Source organism: Mesocricetus auratus, unplaced genomic scaffold, assembly GCF_017639785.1.
Source record: "Mesocricetus auratus isolate SY011 unplaced genomic scaffold, BCM_Maur_2.0 Super-Scaffold_100007, whole genome shotgun sequence".
Taxonomy (NCBI): domain Eukaryota; kingdom Metazoa; phylum Chordata; class Mammalia; order Rodentia; family Cricetidae; genus Mesocricetus; species Mesocricetus auratus.
Window position 1 is genome coordinate 78,112,471 of NW_024429191.1, and position 24,846 is coordinate 78,137,316.

General features: G+C 50.2%; 1 protein-coding gene across 3 annotated transcripts in view; it reads right to left on the minus strand.

Annotated features, from left to right (window-relative positions):
* The window catches only part of Acly (ATP citrate lyase), a 45,352-nt gene extending 20,902 nt beyond the window's left edge, over nucleotides 1–24,450 (minus strand). The window contains exons 1-16 of one of the 3 annotated variants that reach the window (XM_005087383.4): nucleotides 24,296–24,450; nucleotides 20,099–20,280; nucleotides 18,541–18,663; nucleotides 16,796–16,858; nucleotides 16,127–16,317; nucleotides 15,582–15,661; nucleotides 13,418–13,548; nucleotides 12,528–12,646; nucleotides 11,641–11,777; nucleotides 10,560–10,621; nucleotides 9,066–9,183; nucleotides 7,210–7,364; nucleotides 6,578–6,668; nucleotides 5,591–5,620; nucleotides 1,341–1,482; nucleotides 911–1,079 (exon numbers count right to left, since the gene is read on the minus strand). In XM_005087383.4, coding sequence (XP_005087440.1) covers nucleotides 911–1,079; nucleotides 1,341–1,482; nucleotides 5,591–5,620; nucleotides 6,578–6,668; nucleotides 7,210–7,364; nucleotides 9,066–9,183; nucleotides 10,560–10,621; nucleotides 11,641–11,777; nucleotides 12,528–12,646; nucleotides 13,418–13,548; nucleotides 15,582–15,661; nucleotides 16,127–16,317; nucleotides 16,796–16,858; nucleotides 18,541–18,663; nucleotides 20,099–20,257 — 1,770 coding nt within the window. In that variant the 5' untranslated portion in view covers nucleotides 20,258–20,280; nucleotides 24,296–24,450. Of the gene's footprint in view, nucleotides 1–910; nucleotides 1,080–1,340; nucleotides 1,483–5,590; nucleotides 5,621–6,577; nucleotides 6,669–7,209; nucleotides 7,365–9,065; nucleotides 9,184–10,559; nucleotides 10,622–11,640; nucleotides 11,778–12,527; nucleotides 12,647–13,417; nucleotides 13,549–15,581; nucleotides 15,662–16,126; nucleotides 16,318–16,795; nucleotides 16,859–18,540; nucleotides 18,664–20,098; nucleotides 20,281–23,665; nucleotides 23,820–24,295 lie in introns of those variants that run through there. The other 2 variants (XM_040749697.1, XM_005087384.4) reach the window with 2 other exon arrangements.
* Nucleotides 24,451–24,846: the final 396 nt, after the last annotated feature.

Genomic DNA, 24,846 nt, shown 5'->3' on the forward strand with positions numbered 1-24,846 from the left:
ACTGGAGAGACGACTCAGTAGTTAATAGCACTGACTGCCCTTTTAGAGGACACAAATACCATATGCAGCTCACAACTGTCTATAACTCCAGTTCCAAAGGATCTGGTACCTTCACACAAACATACTCGCAGACAAAACATCAATGAACACAAAAATAAATAAATGAATGAATGAATAGGAATGCACCAGGTGTTGGTGGCACATTCCTTTAATCCCAGCACTCGGGAGGCAGAGGCAGGCGGATTTCTGTGAGTTCCAGGCCAGCCTGGACTACAGAGCGAGTTCCAGGATAGCCTCCAAAACAATACAGAGAAACCCTGTCTCGAAAATAAATAAGTAAATAAATAAATAAATAGGAGTGCATGCAAATGTCAACCCAAGATGCTTGTGAGAAGACTGGAAAGAACAAAAATGATGTTGCCAACCTATCTACTGGTACAGAAAGAGGTGTAGAAAAAAAAGGGTATACTGAAAACTGGTGACCATGAGAAATGAGATCTGGAAATATCCTCTTGTTTTTTTATTCCCTAACATCTGTTCTGAAATAATACATAATGCCCTATAAGAAAGTGCTTTTGAGGGAGTGGTACTGGGGATCGAACCCAGGGCCTTACATTTGCTAGGCAAGTGCTCTGCCACTGAACTACACTCAATCCAAGAAGGTACTTTTGATCCTGTTGTTCGAGTCAGTCTGGGAGGGAAAGAGTCTGGATGAATCATTGGTGACCAGCAAAGCAACCATGGTTCACTGTGAACTCTTAGGTCACTGCTGAGAAGGAGAAGTCTCCAAGCACTTTTACCCAAACCCTAGCCTCTCGCAATTCCCGTGTTCTCTGTCCCAAGTGGCCATAACTGTCAATTCCATCCAGAAGCTCTGGTTCCCACCCAGACACCCCGGGTCCACCATCACCTGTGCATAGGTCATGGTCTCCATGGTGCTATCATAAGCAGACCGCAGAGAGGCGAAGTTGATCAGCACATCTACCTCCGGGTGCTTTTTCATGGCATCAGCCATGTTCTTAAAGACGGGGATCAGGATTTCTTTGTGTCCCCAGTAAAACTTCTGCTTGTGATCACCACTGCAAGAAAGCAGAGGACGAGTAAGGCCACCCCGATCCATCAGGTCTGGGGAGGGGGAAACTGGGTGGAGGAAACGCAAGAGGCAAGGTTGGTTCTTTCAAAGGTTCCCATCTGAGGGAAAATGGGCCCCCAGGAGCATGTTCTGGAATGGACAGATCCCTCCACTGTAAACAAGGGGGACTAGCTGACACCGAAGCCTCATCTAAAGATGAGAGTCTCACTGAGCCACTTTCCAGGCACTCTGCCTCCGCATGACTCACGTGAAGGGGTAGACCATGGCAGCCACTGAGGGCTCATCTCGGGAGCACACGTAGTCGAAGTCCAGCATGCCTTGCACAGCCCGCGTCTGCATGCCCCACACGATAGCCTTGGTATGGCGGCTGAAGAGGGTGGCACTCTTTCCTAGTGGGCAAAGACACAGCGAGTGCACCCAGAACACACACCATAGGAAGACCCACGGGGCTGCCTGCCCGAATCCCCGTGCTGCGTGTCCAGTTTGGTAGCTCTTCAAAACAGCAAACGGATGTTAAAATAATAAACTCTGAGAGATCTGCCTCGAATTTTTCTAGGTGGAAGCAGCAGAGAGAGCAAAACTATCTAGCGAGACCTGCCTGGCTAGAGAATAGTCCCATGATGAACAAAAAGGGCCCCACGGCTGAAGATGCCTGAGAGAGTGCATACAGGGCACGCTGGATACCCCAGGTAAGTTATAGCTACAACTATATATACATGTGGTCTGTGTGCTTAATAAGATTTATTTTCATTCTTTTGTGGGTTCTTTTTTTTTGAGACAGATTTCTCTGTATTGTTTTGGAGGCTGTCCTGGAACTCATTCTGTAAAACAGGCTGGCCGGGAACTCACAGAGATCCACCTGCCTCTGCCTCCCGAGTGCTGGGATTAAAGACATGTGCCACCAACGGCCGGCTTCTTTTGTGTTTTTAAATGCATTTATTTTATATTTTAAATATTATGTGCTTTGTCTCTACATATGTCTGTGCACCAGATGTGTGTTTGGTGCCCACTGAGGCCAGAAAAGGGTGCTGACCCCCTGAAACTGGAGCTGCAGGTAGTTGTGAGCCGCCATGTGGGGGCTGGGAATTGGACCCAGGTTCCCTGGAAAAGCAGCCAGTGCTCTTATGAGCCATCTCTCCAGGTCCCTGTTTGTTTTTGAAACAAAGCTTCACTCTGTTGCTCTGGCTAACACGTACATGCTATATAGACCAGTCTGGACTGAAAGCTGCCTGCCTCTGCTTCCCAAGTGCTGGAGATGAAGGCTTATGTCACCACACTGTTTTTTGTTTGTTTTAAGTTATTTTTAATGTGTATAAGTGTTTTGCCTGCATATAAATGCACCATGTGTTCAGTGCCTGTGGAGACAGAAAAGGGAACCGGATACTCTATAACTGGAATTACAAGCAGTTGTAAGCTATCACCTCAGTGCTGGGAACCAACCCAGGTCCTCTGTGAGACCTGAAAGTGCTCCTAGCCTCTGAGTCCTGTCTCAGCCTCATGCAACCCGGCTGACTCTGGACTCACTATGTGACCGAGGATGACCTTAAACTCCTGGTCTTTGTGCCTCTGGCTCCCAAGTGTTGGCATTATAGGGACACGCCACATCACCAGCAATTCTTCCTTTACTTTCAGTTTTTACTGAGACAGGAGCTCGCTTACACTACAGCTCAGGCAGCCTGGAACTCGCTATACAGCCAGGGTCACCTCAATATTTATTGTGCCAGTGCTTCTGCCTCAGCCTTTTGACTGCTGGACTTACAGGTATAAGCCACACACCTATTTTTAAAGGCACTAGGTAAATGTTCAGCTCGCCCTATTTTGATGCCTGACGACTTTACCCTTCCAACTGTGCTAATCAGCCTATAAATCTAGACACAAACCCAGCAATGGTCAGTATTTGAAAACTCACAAATTCTAGGCCAGCAGGTCAGGGGGTCCAGTGGAGAGATTTGGGGCAGGCAGCCAGGGCTAAGGTCAGGACAGACTTGTCTATCACTAAGGTTACACATTGGGCTTGGACACCAGGCTGAGCAATGGTCAGCCAGCACAGGGCCACAACCCTCTCCCTCTCTCCCATTCGTCCCATCCTCCTCATCTCCCAGGTGGCTCTTTGCTGCTCAGAACAATACTCTTGAGACAGGCTTTCTAATGGCAGGAAAGACTAAAGAAGAGGGCAGCTGGGCATGGAGGCTCACACTTCTAATCCCAGCACTTGGGAGACAGGGGCAAGTAGTGATCTAGAGTGGGAAGCCCTGTGTCAAAAAGGGGGGGAGGGGATATGATGACACAAAGGGGCTACAGAAATGCAGTCATTACCAGAAGGGAAAGGGTCCTTGCCTACCTTCCTCTTCAACTCCCTGAAAGTCCTAGGGGGAGGAAAGCAGCCCTTGAGAGGCGTTCTGTGCTACCCTGGGGAGAGCAATGCCTCTCACCCAGAGACTTCTTGGTATTAACCTCCTGTACTACTGCAAGCTTGGTTAATCAAGATCAAGGGCTGATTGAATCACCATGCAGGCCAGCAGTAAGCCTCTCAGGGCAGAAGAGCTTGGTTTGTGAATACCTGGGATTTACTGTCAACCTGAACCCAGGGTTCCTACAAGACATGGATCCTTAGAGTGTGGGCAGCCACATAATCCAGTCTCGCACTTTCTAGCCCCAGGAAATTGAAGCCGGAACCCCCAGTGCTAGCGGTCTTTGGTAATCTAGGAGAGCCAGGGTTATATGACTTAGGAAAAAACCAACTGTGTGATAAAGGTGGCCATAAATCAATGAGGCTCTGCCATTCCCAGGGGGTCTACGTTGAGCCAAAGCGCCATGCTACACATAAATCTGTCTGCAGAGATAAGGACAAAGTGCCCAAATCCCTACAAGTCCAACCACACTTCCTGCTTTAAAGGGCAGAGCTCAAGTGCTTACCTCCTCAAGCATTTGAAGGGGCCATTGGCATCAGTAGCAGGAGGCCCCAGGGAAACTTAATGGCCACCTAGACGTGGAGAGCGAGCTGCATGGCCTGGTCTCTTCTTTGACCCAGTCTTCTGTCCCACTTCTCCAGCTAAGTGACCAGATAAAGGTGCCTCCCCACAGCCCACTTTCCCTAGGGGAGAAGAGCTCCCCCAAGACTGAGTCTGTCCCTGTTCTATTGGCACACTGGCCTTGCCTTCTAGGTAACAATGGATCTCATAGGAGCTGGAGAGACGGCTCAATAGTTAAGAGCGAGCACTGCTCTTTCAGGGGACCTGACTTTGGTTCCCAGCACCCATAACAGGTGGCTTACAACAGTTACGACTGTCCACAACTCCATTTCCAAGGGATCCAGCACCCCCTTTGGGTCTCTAAGGGCATCTGTACCCACATGAACAACTCCATACCCAAACACATGCACAAGTTAAAATTAAAAATAAATCTTAAAAAAAAAAAGCTAAGCTGGGTGATGGTGGTGCACACCTTTAATCTTGGCACTCGGGTGGCAGAGGCAGGAGGATCTCTGAGTTTCAGCCTTCAAAGCTACAGAGAAACCCTGCCTCAAAAAAACAAGATAGATAGATAGAAGATAGATAGATAGATAGATAGATAGATAGATAGATAGATAGATAGATTAGATAGATAGATAGAGGCTGCAACCATTGTCATTGTTTAGATATCCCTATCCACCCTAGAGATCAAAGTCATTAATGAACTCCCTTGCACTTCCAGCCATGAATGTCAGATACATGGAGAGGCTTGGTAGAGCTTTACATGCAAGGAGGCTCTGAGTTTGATCCCAAGTATTAACAAAAGGCACAAGGGAAGTCCTGATGCTGGTAAGTGAGTAATCTACTTGCTTGTCAACAGGCAAATGTGTGTGTCTGAGTAAGTGTATGCACTGAGAATGTGCCCTGTAAACTGTGCCCTCAGACATCAAAGCCCCGATCCTTTCAAGTCTTAAATGACACCACCTGACCTTCCTGGTTTCTCTCTTTACATCTTTGCTCTTCTACGGAAGCCTGGGAGAAATCTACACTGGTCTGGAGTTGGGAGCCATGGGATGCAGTTGTCAGTACTGAAGCTGAGGCAGGAAAGCGAGGCAAAGATGCGATGAGAACCAGCGTTGAGCTGTGCTTCCCTAGAACAGCCAGACTCAGAGGCTCTCTGCCACTGCTTTCAGCTGGACGGTGCCCTTTCCCAGGAGCCTCCCTCCTGGCACCCGAGTGTCCCAAACTGTGGGCTGCCTCTTGCTCCTTCTTATGTCTCCACCTCCCTCCAAGGTAAGGAGCCAGAGACAACCGCACAGTGAAGAGAGTGCTGTGCAAGGCGAGTAAGCACTAAGTAGGACGGGGAAGGGACAAGGAGCAAAGACTAGGGCTTGGGGCTGGGGGCAGGCCACACCAAGGTGGGGTTCAGAAAATGTATTACACAACACTTCAACCCACCAGGGAAGGAAGAAACAAAGCATACAGAGAAACTGGAACCCACTAACAAAGCCACACGCAGAGTGGGGGCAGGGTCGGGGCATCCTACCTTGCAGGGATCTCGGACTTGGGACTGAATCTGTTAAAGAAAATGACCAAGGAAACTGAGTGAACTGCTGGTGGGAGGATCTGGTGGGAGAGCGTAGAAACAGGGACAGTTCCACAGACAAGCCTTCTGGTGCTATCACTGAGTAACGCCAACAAAGAGGCAAAAGCACCAGTGAGCAGAACAGAAGCAAGCAAGACAAAGAATTGGGGTACAGAGGGAGGACAAAAAGAGGAAGGCTGGGCAACTGAACACTGAAGCCTCCTCCAGGCTGGCTGGGTTATCCCCTCTCAACACCAATCTCTCTATCCCATGCAGCCTAGTACGGTGCTGGCCCCACTATTCCCCACTGTGGACAAAGCTGACACCTTGGAGACTGCAAGACTTCTGATCTTGAGCCTCAGAGTTACTGTAATGATTTCTAAGACGTCTTAGTCCAGCTTGACTATACGACAAAGAACTGCAAGGCTGTCAGCCAGGGTCACTCATCTACTGCCAGTGTGAGTGCTGGGAGGCCAGCTGTCACTGGGACGGAGATGAACCAGGTGATGCGTGCAAGCGCTAGGAGACAAGGGTGCATACAGAAGTGCATTAAGAGCCCCCAGCTGGTGGGGGAAGACAGACGACTGTTGAGCAGCTAGCTTTGCTGTCTCCACCCCCCAGCTCCTGTCTTTCATGTAGGAATCTGAGAGAACATTCCTCTTCCTGGTTCTGCTGAAATCCTCCTGTCTCCTCCCAGGAAGAGGGGTAGAAGATGGAAGGGAGGGAGATGATGACCCAGGCAATGTGGATTCTCAGCTCAGAAGTCACAGGGAAGACTCAAGTCACTTCATCCTCATGAGATCCTCTCCCATCTCATGCTGAGGCCCAGCCCCACAGCCAAGCTCAAACTCCTTCCCTGCTGCCTCTTCCAGACAGGCCCCAGCCAGGGAGAGAGAGGAAGGACACCAGAGGCTGTCTCATGCACTGTGCTAAACATCTGGGAGTTACCTTGGGGCATGGCTGGTTTGGCTTTCTTTGCAGGTGCCACTTCATCAGCTCTGGACTCGGAAAAAGATGCTGTCCGGCTGGGTGCTGGAGTCTTGAGTAATATAAGGAGAGAACAGGGTTAAGAGTCATAGGTAGTGGCTGAGGACAAGAGCCACTGGTCCTGAATGCCCCAAAAAAGTGATATACAGCCCATGCTGGCATGGAATCCACAGCAATCCTCCTGCCCCAGTACAGCTGTGCACTAAACCTAGCTCAATGGTGTTCTTCATAAACTGCACTTGCAAAGTACCACTACAACAATGCCAAAACAGAATTGATTTTGTTCCATGCCGCAGACAAGCCAACAGAGGCCCTGGTGGCTAAGGCACCTGTTCAAGTCCCACTCTCTTCAAGCACAGTCAGGATTTGGACTCGGGTTGGATTTTAAAACCTTCAGTCTTTTCATTACTTTACCTTGACTGGAGCACAACCATATAGCAATACTCCTGGCATCCTCCTATCCCCCTAAATGCCAGTGTGTCCTGTGTGGGACAGTGGGGGATGGAGGGAAAGTGGTGCCTTCCTTTAAGGTGGGAGGAGAGCTATCCATCACCTACCCATGTGCTCCCCCTGGCATAGCTACCTTCACCTACCGATGTGCTCCCACTAGCATTCAGGAGGAAGTTGGCAGTGTGAGCTGCCGTGGGTGGCTGGTTGGGAATGGGCCGGTGGCCCAGGGCCATGCCCACAATAGCCGTCATGTGAGTTTCTGTGCCAAAGACATGGATGGGGATTCCAGTGGTCTTCCCTGTGAGAGAAGGAAAAAGTCCGTGATTCCAGACCTGGAGTAAGTGCCTAGTCCACAGGACTCTGCAGGGCCCCTTGACTGGCTTGCTCAAAGCCTGACACTGTGAGGGCAAGACTGATTATCCAAGACAAACCAGCTGTCCAAAATTTCACCACCAAACCAGTCTTTCGAAAGATCACCTGTTGACAAGGAGAGGAAGCAGCATCGGCCACTGGCAAGCAGGTGCCAGAAGGGTATTAGCACGCGCCTCTGAACACCTGGATCCCGGCTTTCCACACGCCTCCATTCTTCACCATGCCTACCTCTCTGGCCTGGTTTCTCTGTTTCTAAACACCCTTAGCTGGCTCCCCTGAGGCACTGGCCTTGCTTCTCCTACACAGAGCCAGCATCTTCACCTGCTGCTCCTCCATCGCTGAGCTCAACATAAGTGCCAGCTGCCAACCCCCCTAGCCTGAAGGGTGCACCCTTCACAACCCTGCCTCCTGTATCCCCTGCACTGCTCTGTTCTTTGAGACAGTCTTACTCCGTGGCTCGGCTGGCCTGGAACTTGCTACTTAGACCAAGCTGACCTCAACTCAGAAATCCACCTACCTCTGCCTCCTGAGTGCTGGGATTCAAGGCATGAGCAACCACACTGGCAATTTCTTCACTTTAGATAAAGAGATGGAAAGTAGCACTTGGTATCACTTTAGGTGATTGGTGGGGGTAGGGAGCTTGCCATGGAGACTGAATTTTGGAAAATGAAGATGGGAAGCTCATGTCTTTTCCAATCAGACATCAAGCTCATTGAAAGAATGTCTTCTATTTGTCACTTTCTGGAGCTTCACATGAAGAGAACTGCTTCTCTAAAATGCTTCCGTAGTCTCCTAGATGGTCTGCTGCCACACTGGTCACTCTTCTTCCTCTTTACCCAGGAGTCAATCACTCTCGAACACTCTCTGTCTCTGTCTGTCTCTGTCTCTCACACACACACTCCACTGTAGAGCCTTGGACTACGTCCTGTCCTCTGCAGAGGTCATCCCTAAGCTGCACTCCCCTGCTCCAGGTCTTTACTAAAACATTACACTTTCTAGTCACCTGCCCCCTTTAATTACTTCATGGCATCAGAGTCAAGCTAAAGCTCTAGTACCCAGCATTACTACCCACAGAGCAGGCATTCTGAATTTGTTAAATGTAGAGCCTAGTCATTCTCAATTTTCAGGCCTCCACCAGGGTGTGGCATATCACAGAAGACTCCAAAGAGCCTTTTCCAGGACAGTCAAGGAGACATGCCACAGACCTTCCAGACAGAAGGGAGAGGATGCTGGATGCTGGAGGGATAAGCCAGCAGTTAGGAGCACCTGTTGCTCTTGCAAAGGACCCAGGCTCAATTTCCGGCACCCACATAGTGGCTCATAGCCATCTTTAACAGCACTTGCAGAGAATCATATGCCCTCTTTTGTTATTTGTAGGCACCAGGCACTACATACAGTATACATATATACATGCAGGCAAAACACTCATACACAAAATAACCTTAACACAACAATGGGGGTGGGTAGTGGTGGTGCATGCCTTTAATCCCAGCACTTAGGAGACAGAGGTAGGCAGATCTCTCTGAGTTTGAGGCCAGTCTGGTCTACAGAGCAACCTCCAGGACAGCCTAGGCTACACAGGGAAGCCCTGTCTTGAAAAAAGGAAGAAAAAAATTTCCCACTTTACCAACTTCTCCCATCACTCGTAGTCCCTCTTGATAGTTGGGGCCACCTCTTCGGACAAAGATTGTGACCTCATGCTCCTTCAGAGGACCCTGATAATCTCGAATTGCTCTCACAATGCCCTAAAGAAAGCCAAAGGACAGCAGAGACATATGATTAGAACAAGGCAGCCACAATCAATTTATAAGCACAATAAACAAATGTTCAGGTGTGCATGAAAGGGGCCACTTCTCACACAGCACAGCAGGTCCTAGTGGTCAAGGACCACAGAGGATTATACACACAAGTTGAGTGAACTGAGGAACTCCAGGCCCATCGTGTGGCCACGTGTGTTGAGGAATGGCCATGGAGTACCCAAGAACCATCCCTCAAGACTCTGGCATACAAGAATGCCAACAACAGTGCTTCCAGGTTCCTCTTGTTCTGGCTGCAGTCATTCTTACCTCTTACTGCACTTGGGGTGGGGGTGGGAGGTCTATGTCGGGGTCCCATGCAAGGCATCTCAGTTACAAAGCTATGGTCTTCCTTAACATCAAAAGCCACCTAATAGCTCTTATGATGACACCCAACCAATCTGGAAAATGAGAGGCTGCACTTCTCCAAACAGAATGCTGACTTCAAGGCTGGCTTCTATCACCTAAAGCATGTCACAGGATGTTACACCATTCCTGCTTGATGCCTGACCATTCCCTCAAAAAGGATGCAAGCTGCAACTGCAGGACACTCCCAAGTAAAAATTGCGGGTGTAAAACCACTTCAACAAATCAGGCCCAACTAGGGAGACCCTGTTGTAGGCAGACCTGATGAACTGTGGTCCTTCACTTCTTGAGAGCTCAGACTTTCAAGGTGGACACTATTATTCTCAAGTCATAGATGGGATGACCACAAGAGGCATATCTCTGAAAAGCTGCATTGAGCACCATGACATGAAATAATGAGAGGCTGGCCTGAGGGGGTGACTACTGAGAAATGTTAGCTCTGTCACCTTTGTGGACTGGAGTCGTATTTCTTTAAAAGCATGGTCCCAAGGTCCAGACTCACGGCCATGCATAGGGACACAGACTCAGAGGACTCTGACTGAATGAGATTATCAGAAGCTGTCCTTATCCCAAGGTTTTAGAGCAGGGACTGGTGACTGACTGAGACCCTCAACTGCAGAGAACCCAGCAGGACAATCATGCCCAGCCTCTGAGAACTGGTTCTGAGATGACAGAGCAAGCCTTCAGCTTCCCCGTCTGCAGCAGATGGGAGAGTTATTTTCCAGCAAGTGTGACTGCAGAGACACAGAGCTTTAGACCCATATCCCGGGTCTTCTGCTTCCTCCACAAGAGCCCTAGGACAGGGGTCAATCTCCAGCCCCAAAAAAGAGACAGGCAGACCCTAGGTCACAAGCCCTTAACCAGACCAAGGCAATGCACAGGAACTTGCCTCAGGCTCAAACTTTGCTACCTCCAGCCCATTTTCCCCAGAAACTGCAACTACTACTGCTCACAGTTACCTTGAAGGTGGCAGCCACATTGGTGAAGTTTGCGATGCTGCCTCCAATGATGAGGATCTTGCCTGGATTGGGAGCAAAAACAAAGTAACACAAAGTTAGAGAGATGAAGACTTGAGCTTGGCCCCAGGAATTAACTGAGGACGTTCTGAGTAAAGGGTACAGGGAGCGAGCAGGACAATTTCCCCAAACAGCCACTCAGCTTTATCAACTCAGCTCTCCACGACCCATATTACCCAGTGGTAATCCAAAACCTGCAGTTTTACTTCCGGCTGTTACCCACAAGTCCAGCTTGCTGTCTTGATACCTCTAGTGGGAATCTTACTTTTTTTTCCCTCTCTCTTTTTTGTTTTTTTTTTTCTGAGACAGAGTTTCTCTGTGTCACAGCCCCAGCTGTCCTGAATCTCGCTCTGTAGACCAGGCTGGCCTCGAACTCACAGAGATCTACCTGTCTCTGCCTCCCAAGTGCTGGGATTAAAGGAGGTGTGTGCCACCAATGCCCAGCTCCTTCCTTTCTCTCTTAAATGGAACTGGTATATGTGTGTGTGTATGTATGTATGTATGTATGTATGTATGTATGTGTGTGTGTGTGTATGTATGTATGTATGTGTGTGTGTGTGTGTGTATGTATGTATGTATGTGTGTGTGTGTGTGTATGTGTGTGTGTGTGTGTGTGTGTGTGTGTGTGTGTGTGTGTGTGTATGTATGTATGTATGTATGTATGTCCCTAAACTGGGAAGGTGGGACAGGGACACTGGGGGTCACAAAGCCTGGTAAGCTGGAAGACGTCACTAAGCTACAAGTTTATATTCATCACAGCAAAAGCATGCCACAGCCTTTCCTCCTCTGCCTCCCTATTCATACATAAGGCAAATGTCACATACTCTCCTTGGCCAACATGAGCACCTCTGAATGATGCTGCCAGCGTCCACTAGCACTGCAAAAAGAGACCCTGAAATCAAATGCCTAGTCCCAAGTTGCAAAGGACTATGGCCTAAGTGATTCCCAGCACAAATCTGTCCCACACACTGTGCCACCCCAGAATGTGTGTGTGCACCCCCATGCACTCATGCTGGTGCCTCACCATCTGGGTGCTTCTCTCGAGTCATAAGTGAGAGGATGGTCTTGGCATAGTCATAGGTCTGTTGTTCACTGGGAGCACCTGAGTACTCCCCGTAATTCGCCAGCTCATTGACACCTCCAAGATCACAGATGGTATCACTGTCAGAGAGACACAAAACTCAGCGCTTGTTCAGGTCAAGAGTCAAACCTGTACAGAGCTGTCCATTATTGCCACAAGCATGAAAGCCAGCCTGCAAAACTGGCCTCACAGACCTATAACCTTCAACCCCCACACAAGCCTCACTTAAAGGTCCACGTGACATGAGCCTCTCCTGGGCAGAGCACTTTGCTAGCCTCAGGGCACCAAGGTTCTGGGCAGACAGCGTGGGTAAAATGAACAATGAGCAGCTGCTCACATGGCCCAAAGACACAAGAACTTGTATGCTGCAGGAGTCCTCAAGGAGCAAACTGCTGTAGCCAGAGCAGCAGGAGGGCTGTGGCAGATGACACGTCTACCATTAACTCCCAAGAAAAAACAACTGCCAATTGTTCAAAAGGGAATAAAACATGGTCCCAGTATTTCTATAAAGTGAAAAAGTGCAAACATTTATTTAGGCATTAAAATGCCCCAGGAGAGCAGAGTAAGGTGTTCTCAAGGGTGACCCTGTGAGGAATGGGTGAGCAGCTTTTACTTTTCTATTAGGCACACACATCAATTACAAGAACTGAAACCATAAAATGCAATCATTTTGAATTAAATAAGGTTGCAGAAGACACTGTGTACAGGGCAGATGGCCCAGAGCACTTGAAACCCTCAAGGGTGCCACTGCTTTCATCTGTTCAGTAAGTTCATTGACCACAAACTAGGGTGGACCTGGCTGGCAGTCATCTGCACCCCTTTCTTGTTACCTGTACACAACAGAGGCGCCGCCCCCAGCAACCATGGTCCAGATCCGCCCCTTGGGGTTCAGCAAGGTCAGCTTCAAGCTTGCCCCACTTTTGGCATCCAGGTCGGCAATGTAGGCTTCCTGGGGAACAAATAACCACAGGTGGCCTTTTGGACACCCCTTCACAAGGTCCCAAACCCCAAGACCACAGCTCTCTATCTGAAGGCACGTTAAAGAGCTATTCAAGCACTACAGTGGGCAGGGAATGGGGAACTGTAAGGCCTCAGGCCTGGGACAGAATATGATAGTACTTTTAAAGTACCAAAGCTGCCTACATCCTGGAAACAAGCTTCTCAGCTCAACCCCTGGCTTCAAGTCCTTGGTCCTCTGCCTGAGTCCAGACCCCACTATGTCCTGCTGCCTTGGTCACACTCTCCACACCAGCTCCTGTCCTTAGCTCATTCCACATCCTCGACCACTCCCCAGCCCTCCTCCTTCCTCCAGCCTGGCTATATGACTTCACAGAAGGTCTGCTCCTGCTGGGAGGACTTCTCAAAGGATGGGGTGGGGAGCAGCTATTAAAATTCTCAGTCAGTGGCCAAGAGAAGAACCTTCCCATCAGGGCTGGGAAGAGCCACTTGGAATTATCAAGAAGCAACAAATCAAGTGAAGAGCCCAGAGAGGCTGATTGAGAGTGATGCCTAAAAGGATTTCTGGCCAGGATTCAGAGGCTTGGCTGATTCCCATTCCCACCCCCCAACCTCACTGGGATTTTAAGAAAATTAAATGGTTCTCCATTTTTCTTTTCCTTGCCAAATACAGAGCCAAGACGGGGACCAAATGATTGTCTAGGATTAGTCATGCTGTCTCCTAGGCCCATCACCCTCCATCTCCTCTCCAAACCTGCCTCACCTCTGGATATGCCTCACGCCCAAATGGGGGAGGGAACTCTATATCACCCCACTTGACTTTGCAGATGTAGTCAGCCGTGGCATCCACCTTGGCTGCCAGGTCAAGGATGTAGACACCATCTTTGGTCACCACTAGAAGAAAGTCAAAGCGGTCAGACACCAACTTTTAGGTGAGGCAACCATCAGCCTCCAAACCACCCCTCCAGACTGCTCCAGGTGCAGCCCATGTACTCTCACACATGCCTAATAAGCACAAATCAGAATGGCCCTTATGGAGACCCTCGGAACATTCCCCACTCACTGACCTTCAGGCAACAGGTCGAAGGAGACCTGTTTGCTGCCATAGCAAGTTTTGATAGCTTCGTAAAATGCCATACTCCCTGCTTTAAATATTCAAGCATTGGCCTATCCATATCCTGCTATTAGGCAAAACAAAACAAACAAAACCTGCTTTCTAGAGTTGGTAGAACATGAGAGAGGACCTAGGTTCAATCCCTTGCACCAAATAATATATTGAAATATAAAGGGTGGGGCTGGAGAGATGGCTCAGTGGTTAAGAGCACTGACTGTTCTTACAACTTACAACTGTCTGTAACTACAGTTTCTGACACCTTCACATAGACCTACATGCAGGCAAAACACAAATGCAAATAAAATAAAATAAAGGGCTGATGAGAAGGACCAGTGGCTTGGCAGTAAACAGAGCTTGCTGTTCTTCTAGAGGACACGAGTTCAAGACCTAGAACCCATGTAGGGCAGTTCACAAGTGCTTGTAACTCCATCAGACACATTCTTTCTGATCACCCCAGGCACACATAGACATACAGATGTATACACAAATAAGGTTTTTTAAATGTTTAAAATTAATTTAAATAAATAATAAAACTGTTGAAGATAATGGGAGCACAGAAAACTAGAAGTTCAAGGTCATTCTCAGCTATATAGTGAGTTTGAAGCTAGTGTGGACTTGACTAGACTGTACCTCAAAACAACAAAACCACCACCCAAAACAACAAAAAACCCTGTCGGTCTAGGTCTTAGGTTCAAATCTCAGGTCACCACAGCTACCACACACCCACACATGTCCATGTACACAGCTACCCCACACCCACACAAGTCCATGCACACAGCTACCACACACACCCACACATGTCCATGCACACAACTACCACACACACACGTCCATGCACACAGCTACCACACACACACACGTCCATGCACACAGCTACCACACACCCATACACACATCCATGCACACAGCTACCACACACACACACACACACACACACACACACGTCCATGCAACACAGCTACCACACACTCACACACGTCCATGCAACACAGCTATCACACACTTACACACATCCATGCACACAGCTACCACACATACACGTCCATGCACACAGCTACCACACACCCACATATCCATGCGCTACTGCTGTCAGAAACCCTAGGTGTATACATCTGGGGCTTCTGTGGTCTAGCTAGGGAAAGAAGTCTCAGTGTTTGGTGCAAAGTACCCCAGAGTGCCCTGGGCCCTGGGCCAGCATATTCATCTGCAATGCCTCACTAAGCATCCCTATTTCTTCTCAGGCCATTTAGCTAATTAAGTTAGCACAGAGCCATCTGGCCCACTAGAGGGGCTACATCCTCAGCTGGAATTTAGTAATTCCCCTCTTCTTGGACTCTGCCCTGAGAGGCCTAGCCAAAATCGGCCAGGCCATCTGCCTCCTTCACAGCTTGAGAGCCTATAGCCAGCTCTTCTAGGTGTCAGGGGTGGTAAATGATTGACCAACTCCCTGAGAGGGAGGGCCAGTGAGGCCTCTAAGGGTACAGGGAGGATCAGACCAGAGCCTGGGAATCCTAACCTGTAGACAGGAATAACAACCCAACAGACAGACCAAAGCCAGGACTCCTCCAGAGCAGGACAAATTAAGGCCAAAGAAAGAAGTTGAAGTTGGTTAAGATGAATAAATTATAGTCTTGGCGCTCAGAAACAGGAGATGGCACTGAAGACCACTCCTTAATGGGGATGCCTTAAGTACCCACAGAAGTTTTGTACTGTCTTCTGGCCTGAGAGTCCAGGCTCTCTGAACACCAAAGCCAGGGTTACTGTAGACATGGGGACCCAACCTCATCCCATCCCAACAAACAAAGCTTGTTACCAAGGGGGTTGATCTCAAGGTAGGTAAAGTACAGATCTTCGTAGAAGTTGAACAGGCCAGAGATGAAGCTGGCCAGGATTCTAGAAGGAAAGGGAAAGAGGGCCGGTTAACCCATCAGCCAGGACTCCATTCCCACCCCGTTTGCTGTAGCAATCTCACTGTTACAGACAGCCCGGCACCACTTTCCACTCCTGACCCTCTGGCCTCCACTGTCCTCTGCCAGCCCTGCTCCCTCGGATGTCACTCCTCAGACTCTGAGGCGGAAAGAAGCTGTCAAGCTCAGAGCTGGAGGAGGTGCCAGACAGACAGGGGCAAGGAGGTGAGGAATGAGGCTGGCATATTGCAGACTGATTTCAAGCCAGCACCCTCCCGAACACGTGGCTCCCTTCCTCAGGACAAAGCTGTACCCACCACCTGCTCCCAAGCAGCAGGGAGATCCATTCTACTTCCTCTCTCCTGTACCCAGAGCCCAGTGCATTGGTCTCCTATGTCAGACTGGACTTCTGTACCCAGTCGTGTCCACACCATCCCTCTCAGAACTCAACTCTTTCTTGTCCTCAGGGGCGTGGACCAACAGGTGTCTCTTGATGTCCTCGGTGTTCAGCTTCTCGTCTACACCCACAAGCAGCTTCTGGGCTTTGGCATCCACATCGCCCACATCCACACCCCCTTCATGGTGGAACAGGACGTAGTCTCCTTCCCGAGTAGCATAGATGCACACATAGAACTCCTCCGCCTTGCAAGTCAAACAGCAAGAAGTCATGAGGGTACTAAACGGGCAGGAGTCAGAAGGCCTCACCCCAGGAGTGGAGCCCAAAGCCTGTGGTCTCATTTTTAAACCCCATACAAAGTGCTCCCCAAGGGGAAATGTTTACCACCTTCTGCTAGGGGACAAGAAAAGACAAGGCCCCACCCTCCTTAGCTGAGTCAGTGTCCCATCTTGAAGGGGTCCTGCCTTCAAGTCCTTCTCATCCCAACATCAGGAAGTCCCCCCTGTTACCTGCTCTCCCTCTGTTTTGCTGCCAAGTAAGCCTCCCCTTCATTCCCGGCTTCCTTACTCATCATTTCCTCCAGGCCTTTGCCTGAGCTTTGGAGACCCTGGCCTCCTTGGCTATTCCCCTATGCTCCTCAGTCTCTCCTGTCATCATTTGAGGAGGGCAACCCTTACAAAGCTGACTGAGGAAGAAGACCCAGCTTAGCACTGCCTCACGTACCTGACTGTGGGGGACGAAAGGTTCAATCAGAAAGTTCTTGAGGAAGCCTTTGGCTTTGCCGACCTACAGAGAAAGTGAGAGAGATGCAGCTTAGATGCATGATGTACTCTTCACGAAGGCACGGCCCAAGCACTGCCACTCCATGTGGCAGAGAGATTTCTCCAGAAGTCAGGACAATGGGGTCACAGGCAGACTAAGAAGTCCTCAGGAGAGTCTCTCTTTACATTTTTACTTATGTTTGGGGATGGGGGCAGGAATATGTGCATGCTATGATGAGTATGTGGAGATCAGAGGATAATTCAGATCTCCCCCTACTATGTGGATCCCAAGAATCAAACACAGGTCATTCACCCTGGTGGCAAGTGCCTTACCCACCGATCAATCTCACTGGCTCAGGCAGTCAAGCAGGGAGATATGGGAACTTGTGTATAATGGTGCGGGCACACTACTTTTCCCTGAGGTAAACACAGTGACCCTGCCTGAGGACATGAATCCAGGCTTGAGGGGCAGGGGAGAGGAGAGCCAGAGGCTGATTAGGGAAAACTTTCCCTCCTGTGTTTCCTGGCTGAAGACAACAGCCCTGCAGAGCTAATCAGCTTGAGTGGGTCCCTGGCGGCGGCAGAGGAGAGACAGCCCTCATGCCCTGAACCCCCGCCTGCCCGCCTGTGCGTCATTGCTGAGTCAGGGACCAGACAGTGATCCATCAGAGGTAATGAGCCGCTCCATCCAGGTCTGACAATGCTGCCAGCTCAGATGTCCATGACATCTCCCTCTCTCCCATCAGCACGCTAGGAAGGGTGCATGATGTACTCCCTGAGGACACTGTTCAGTACCCAGCCCCACCACACTCTCCTCAGGGGCCTGGGAACTCAGAGGTCAGATCCCCCTACCCCTGGACCCATGAAGAGCTTCAAAGATCCATTTTTACCTACAAGGACCAGTGTTAAGAAACAGTGACAGCTGCTTTGAGCAAGCCCACATGGAGGAAGATGTCTCTGATGCCACTTCCCCAGGGTAGACAAAGAAAAGAACACCTCATCCCTGACCTGTGCCTATGCCAGTCTCTGCAGAACTCTGTGTCAAGCAGATACAGACACACATCCTCCCCAGGCTAAGCCAAGCTTCAGACGGCCCCCCCGCCCCACCCCCATTCTCCACCTTCCTTGGAGAATGAGGAGAAGAAACAGTTTTATCACTGAGCACTGCTTAGCTTCCTAAGCCACATTTCATTCTAGCTCTCATCCTCATAGCTGACAGTAATCACCGCACTGGGAGAACTGAGCTTCCTCTTCAGCATTAATAACTGTCTTCATCCATGGCTCTCCACCCAGCATATTTCTCTTGTCTAATAATTCTGTGGCTCCCCCTTTCATCTTGTTTTAATCCACCTTCTTTGTAAGCATGTCATCCTAAACTCCCACAACTTTATTGGGAAACCAAGCAGTTATTTGGAGAGCAAGCAGTTCCCAGAATGGAGCCTGAGTCCTATCTCCAGGCTGGTGGTCAGTTTCTGGCTCCCTAATTGTTCTGGGGTTACAACTATAGTACATCTTATAAGAAGCACTACCAATGATTAACTTCCTGATGAGGGAGCTGGGAATCACCACCAAGACTGGGCTGCAGCCAGGGCAGTTCCACACTCCATCCTTCTCCAATGCTATGTGACTGGTGAGGTTGTAAGCCATAGGTTGGTTATCTGGAAGTTACCGTATGTTACCACCCTGACCCCTTACACCAAGACTCACGGTGGTCTCATGTCCCAGTCGAGGTTTTAGCCAGGATTTGACTCCATCCAGAGTGAGGTTGACCCCAACTAGGCCAAGCTTTCCTCGACGTTTGATTAGCTGGTCTGGCTTGACTACCAAGCTCTGGAATGAAAAGGGTTGGAACTTACAGTGAGAAAGGAAGAGGTAATATAGGAAGTGAAGTTGTATGGCTTTTCATCACCCTGCTTCCAACTAACTCATTTATCCATCAGGACCACTTTCCTGTCCTGGAGCTTTTCCTCACCTATCCCAGCCATATCTTTTGACCACCCGAGACAGCCAGGATGAGCCTGGCACAGACTAGATGCTCAGTGAACGCCTATGAGTGAGTCAGTGATCTACTTTCTTCATGAGGTATTAGCTGCTTCATTCAACCACATTTAGAACATGGGCCAGTCCTCATGTTCTAAAAGACTTAGGACAGATCCTTAGGATGACAAAGGACCTTTGGAAGCAGTCTGATCATTCCCATCCCTACCTGTACTTAAACCCTAGCAACACCAGGCCACTCAGTCCCCTCACCCCAGGACCAGGAATTCACTACCTTCCCAACTGCCCCAGAAAGAGAAAAACAAGACAACAGCATAAGGTCTTGTCTGGGCCTGTCAAAGAAGTCTAAGGGTTTCCTAAAGCCAGTCAAATACGCTACAGAAGGATCTGAAGCACTTCTAGACCAGGCTGATCCCCTCCATGGTCAGCCATCAGTCATTTCCACAAAGCATGAGGCCCTGCTTCTTTATTTTTATGTGTATGAGTGCTTTGCCTGCACATATGCAGAAGAGGACATTAGATAATCTGGACCTGGAGTTACAGATAGTCGTGAGCTGCCATGTGGATGCTGGGACCCAAGCCCAGCTCCTCTAAAAGAACAGTTCTTGATCTTCACCATCTCTCTAGCCTCAAGGGCCCACTTCTTTTTTTTGTTTGTTTGTTTGGGTTTTTTGTTTTTTGTTTTTTTTCAAAACAGGGATTCTCTGTGTAACAGCCCTGGCTGTCTTGGACTTGCTCTGAACACCAGGCTTGCCTTGCACTCACAGAAATCCGCCTGCCTCTGTCTCCCTAGTGCTGGGATTAAAGGCCTGTACCATTACTGTCCGACTAAGGTCACATTTCTTAATTGTTCTGAGATGCTCCACTTTAGGGAAGGAAGATATACACCTTTTTTTTTTTTTAATTGAACATCTACCAGCTGTTAGACAGCACACTAAATGCTTTCTGGATATTCTTGCTAATCTTTATAGCTTATAAAGTGTTATTCCTATTTCACAGTTGGGGAACCTAACTCAAGAGAAATGAAATGGTTTGCCCCAGGCCACACGGTTCTTAAACAGAGAAGTGTGATTTGGATACCAATCTGTCTGGTTCCAAGTCCATATGAAGGGCCCAGAACAAACTCAAGACCCTGTTCAGCCAGCTGCAATCACATAGGCAAATGTGCAATCACATAACTCCTTGGGACACCTCCAACAAATCAAATGCTTTCTCCTCCTCAGAGCCTGGGTTGGAAAGAAGAGCCTAGGAAGCAGGCAAAGCTCACCTGGCTTAGCAGCCAGGGGTGGTCCTGCAGCAGACGTGCCCAGTCGGTGTCGGGAGTAACCCGGGCATACTTGAACCGGTTCTGGATAGCTGAGGTGGTACAGATGTACTTGTAAAGGAGTTCTTTGCCGGTCTGCTCTGAAATTGCCTTAGCTGACATGGCTGCAGAGGGACCCGGTTTACCTGTGAGGGTAAGAGAAACTGGTCAACTGGGCCAGGAAGGTCAATGCACTATCTTCCCCAGCAGGCTGGATCTATTCCCAGCGGCCCCTAAACAATAAAACTGTATCTTGGCTTTTCTCAACAGAAAGGAAAAGGGCTCTTTTGGTGGGAGGGGGGTGGAAGGTGTCGTCAAAGCAGCTTCATCAGCAGAGACACAGATCTAGACCTAGAGCTAAAGAAATGACAGAAAATTAGGAACATGGCACCAGACATTCCCATAATCCCATCACCCGGGGATACTGGCAGAAGGATCAGAAGCTCAAGGCCAGCCTGGGTCATAAGAGATCTAATCCCAAATAGAAAAAAGAAGAGAGGGAGAGAAGAGGGAGGGACAGAAGGAGGGAGAGAAAAATTTTAAAAATGTGCAATTCCTCTGGAACTCTTAGCCTGACCTTAACCTTGTCTCTATTCCCTTGGGGCAAATTAGCTGGCCACAACCACATTTAGCCCTGAGCAAAAGGCAGATCAAAGGGGAAGCCAGAAACACCAAGGTTTTATCCAAATGTGAATGCTGCTCTCCGAGGTGGGCCCACACACACTGACCTACTCTTTAAGTCCCTGACCTGTGAAGAACTTTGCTGGAATTGCACAGGCTGGTTTTATCCCCCTCCCAGACTGACTCACATACATCTCAATAGGCTACACACCCCGGTGGGGTGGGAGGAAGGAAACCGTTACCTCAAAGCTCTCTTCTCCTAGGACACTAGACTCCCACCTCAGAGTGCATACATTAACAGTCACAGGGCAGGGAACTATGACCTACAGATCATCCCACCCACCCCACTGAGTCATCTTAGCAGTTAGCTTTGAGCAAAACAGAGGCCTCTCTGGGGACCACCCTGTACTAGTCATCCTTAAATGAGCCAGAATTTGGGAGAAGGCAGAAGCCATCTTTACTGACATGTGTTAGAGAAACTCGTCTTAGAAGCTGGGAGCATAATTCAGTGTCAGAGTGCTTGCCTCGAATGCATAAGACCCTGGGTTTGGTTCCCAGCTCCGCAAAAAGCAACTCCTGTCGTGAACTCATACATCAAGTCCACTCAGACTCAGAGTCCCATTTCTCAGATGAGGAATCAAAGCTCAGAGGAAGGGGGTGAACTTGCCCGACTCACCAGCAAGACTTGAGCCCTAACATTCCCGAGTCTCCGTAAACAGCCACTGCAGGCCTAACAGAAAGACATTTCTCCCAAGACTGCCCCCCTTCAATTCGGGAGTCTATGATGAGGATTCGCTCATCCTTCCTGTCAACTACCTTACCAGATACCCCCACTCTCCCCAGAGCTGCTTGTGGAGAACAGAGAGAAGAGATGGAGAAAGGAAACCCAGTCATGCATGCCAAGTGCCTGGCAGATGATGACAGCCTGCCCTCTCCCAAAGGGCCAGAATGGAAGCTGTTGAACTTGCTAGGGAGAGGAAGGTCAAGTTCACACAAGGAGGGTGAATTAAGGAGCTGGCTGGCTGACACATCCAGGAAGGTTAGTCTCCTTTCCTTGCCCAGGGAAGGCAAGGGTCACAGAACCACACAGAACTCCAATAGGCCACCAAGGAGAGGCTTCTGGTGCTAATCATGGAGGTGCTGTCTCCCTCTGTCCCTAACTCATCACAATGGTATCCTCAGTTTGGGACCTGGCCCCAAGTGGGTAACTGGAAAGGGGGTCGGAGACCTTCCCAGTGCGGTGCTTTCTCCTGGGGTAACTTGTAACTAACTCCTTCTCAGTTTGTTTCTGAAGGAGATGCCCCAACTAGCCCCGCTACCCAAGTCCTCCACCCCCACCCACTCCAGTACCATTTCTCAACCTTCTTGACTCAGACCAGAAAAACTGGTCCTGAAATCAAATGGGAACACCCCTGCCCCCTCCCAAACAGAGTACAGCACATGAAGCAGAAAGAGGAGGGGGTGACACTGACCACTTTCAGTCACTCACAGGCATGCCTTCAACAAACAGGATCCCGCACTCCAGAGAAAGGAAGCCCCTTCACCAAGCCTACCCAGAAGTCTGACAGCAGCACCCAGAATTTAGTACCTCCCCAGAGACCCAGCCAAGGGGATGATGGGGGAGAAAAAAAAGCAACCCTGGGCAACTGAAGGAAACCATAATTTCAGTGAGTCTCAGATCTGAGAGTTCATCTCCACGAGACCAGGGGTGGGTGGGGTCGGGAGACAAAATAACAGGGAGATGAAAAGGAAAGATTTGCCAGTTTACTAAAGTAAGATGTGCCACTAGAGCACTGTGGCTTAGCTGGGGAGGCTGAGACAAAGAGCTCATAGATTAACTGGAGGAAGGGCCTGGCTTCTCTCAGCAGTGTAGCTCACACATCCAGGGAGGCCTTAGTGGCGAGCAATCGGAATTTCAATTGTTGATTCACTGCCCTTTAAAGCAATGGATCTTTGAGGTTTCCTGTGCTTTTCAGAATCTGAAAACCCTTTGGGAAGTGTGCATGTACTGAAATGTACAACAAAGTATGTTCCAAACTCAAATGGAGGTCCCCCTCCCCCCCTCAACACACACACACACACCCCAAAGTCTTAAGCTGCCCTTTCCAGCAACTAATGACACTGTCAAATTCGTGATGGATGGCTTCACCCCAGAAACTGTTTCCTGGTAACAATAATCTGCACACTCTTCAGGAGAAACCATGTCAGAATGCGGGCACACATATTCTCTTTCATCCCTCAATCCCACCCCGTCCAGGAAGGGACCTTTTGAATTGAATGGGGCATTTTCTGCAGTGAGTAACCCAGGATTGAATATGTTCAGAGGTCCCACAGAGAAGGATGAATGAATGAAGCCTGTTCTTCCAGAAGGCTCCTCTGGGACACCGCGGTGGCCAGAACTACTGCGGATGTTTCTCAGGGTCGACAGAACACTCTCACTTTAAGGGCTAGGAGGAGTGGGGGTGGGAAGACGATAAGCAATCCCTATAGCAGAGGAACGGGGCAGAATTCTCTGGAGCATTCCCGGCTGCAGCAGGCACATGGGATTAGAAACAGCAGCTATTCTGTCTTCATGGCCTCCCTTTACCGCTCCCTCAGGGTATTTAAGAAGAGGTGGAAATGATCCTCCCGGGGCAGTTATCTCTCAACAGGAAAGAAATACCAGAAACTGAACAGGGTGAGAACTTGACCAATGTTAAAGGGAGGATTGACAGGGAGGGCTAGCAGACCAAAGTGCCCTAATGCTGTCCTTCTCACAGTCCTTTCCAGGAGGACCCCACACACACACATAGCAGAAATTCAAGACGAGAGAGCAGCAGGATCTGGCACCGGACCTCTGCCAGGCCTGACAGGAGGGAGAGGGTAGCATCCTTTGCACACGCGCGCGAGCGCACGCACATATACACACACCTCAGGAGCTTGCCTCGTCCAGACTCCGGGGCGCTCCGACCATCTGTTGTTTGGAGGCTGGACCCGTGGGGAACTCCTTAGCAGGAAGCCTCCGCTCCGCTCGCGGCAAGGCCTCAGGCACCCTGGGGTAGCACAGCCCGCGTGGCCGGGGCCCACTCCCTCCACTTCGACACAGAACTAATAGGACGGGCCTGCTTGAGTCCGGTCTGCGTGGGGCGAGCAGCCTCCGCCTTCTCTACTTCCCGCCCAAGTATCCGGTGGGGAATCCGATGGGGCCCAAAAAAAGTGTCCCCCAAAAGCCGGAGGAGACTCGAGAGTTGACCCCGGGTGGAGCTGAGGAGAGGCAGGACGCGCAAAGGAATCCGGAGGGAAGAGAAGCGAGGGCGGCGGCAAGCAACGTGCAAACTCCCAGGAACTAGAAAAGGGTTGAGAGGGTGTAGAAACGCGGCTCGATGCCGGGGCGAGGACTACCGTGAAGCTGAGACCCGCACAAAAGTTCCAAGCAGGTGCAGGCAGCGCGCGGGAGAGCACAGCCAGCGAACCGGGAGGTGGTTCCGGGTTGGGGGAGGGAAGCAGGAAGCTTCTCGAGGACTGGGGGGTCGCGCCCGCGAACACGGCTGTGGCACTTACCTCTTCGAGAAAGCCCGAGTGAGGCTCTAAGTCCGCAAGCCCCAGGTCACGCCAACTCTCCGGATCGCTCCAGCCGCCCGCAGCTGCCTGGGATCCGGCTTTTGTCCCGGCCCAAGCGGGCTCCTCCCCGCCCCCCATCAGCTCACAGGCCGAGCGGCCCAGCGATTGGGCACACGCGTTCCCTAGCCTGAGCGCTAAGCTCCTCCCCATTCGCTGCTGTGGTGGCCCCGCCTTCAGGCCTGACCCGGGGCTGATGGGACTTGTAGTCCTGGAAGTCGGCGAGGCGGAGGCGGGGCCGTGGGCGGGGCCTCGGATGGGGAGATGGGCCGGGCGGCTCTAGGAGGAGAAACTACGAGGCAGGGGGCTGTGGCCTGATCGCTTCAGGGGCTGGGCCGGGTGGAGTAGCTGAGGGAGGGGTTTGTTGGCTCAAATGGCTGTAGCACTTCTTGCAGGACCTGGCGTCCCCTTCCTCCCTCTCAGGGGAGCGACTTGTAAGCCACCTCACCAACCCCGATTTTGAAATAGATGCCTGCTTTCCTTTCACACGTGGC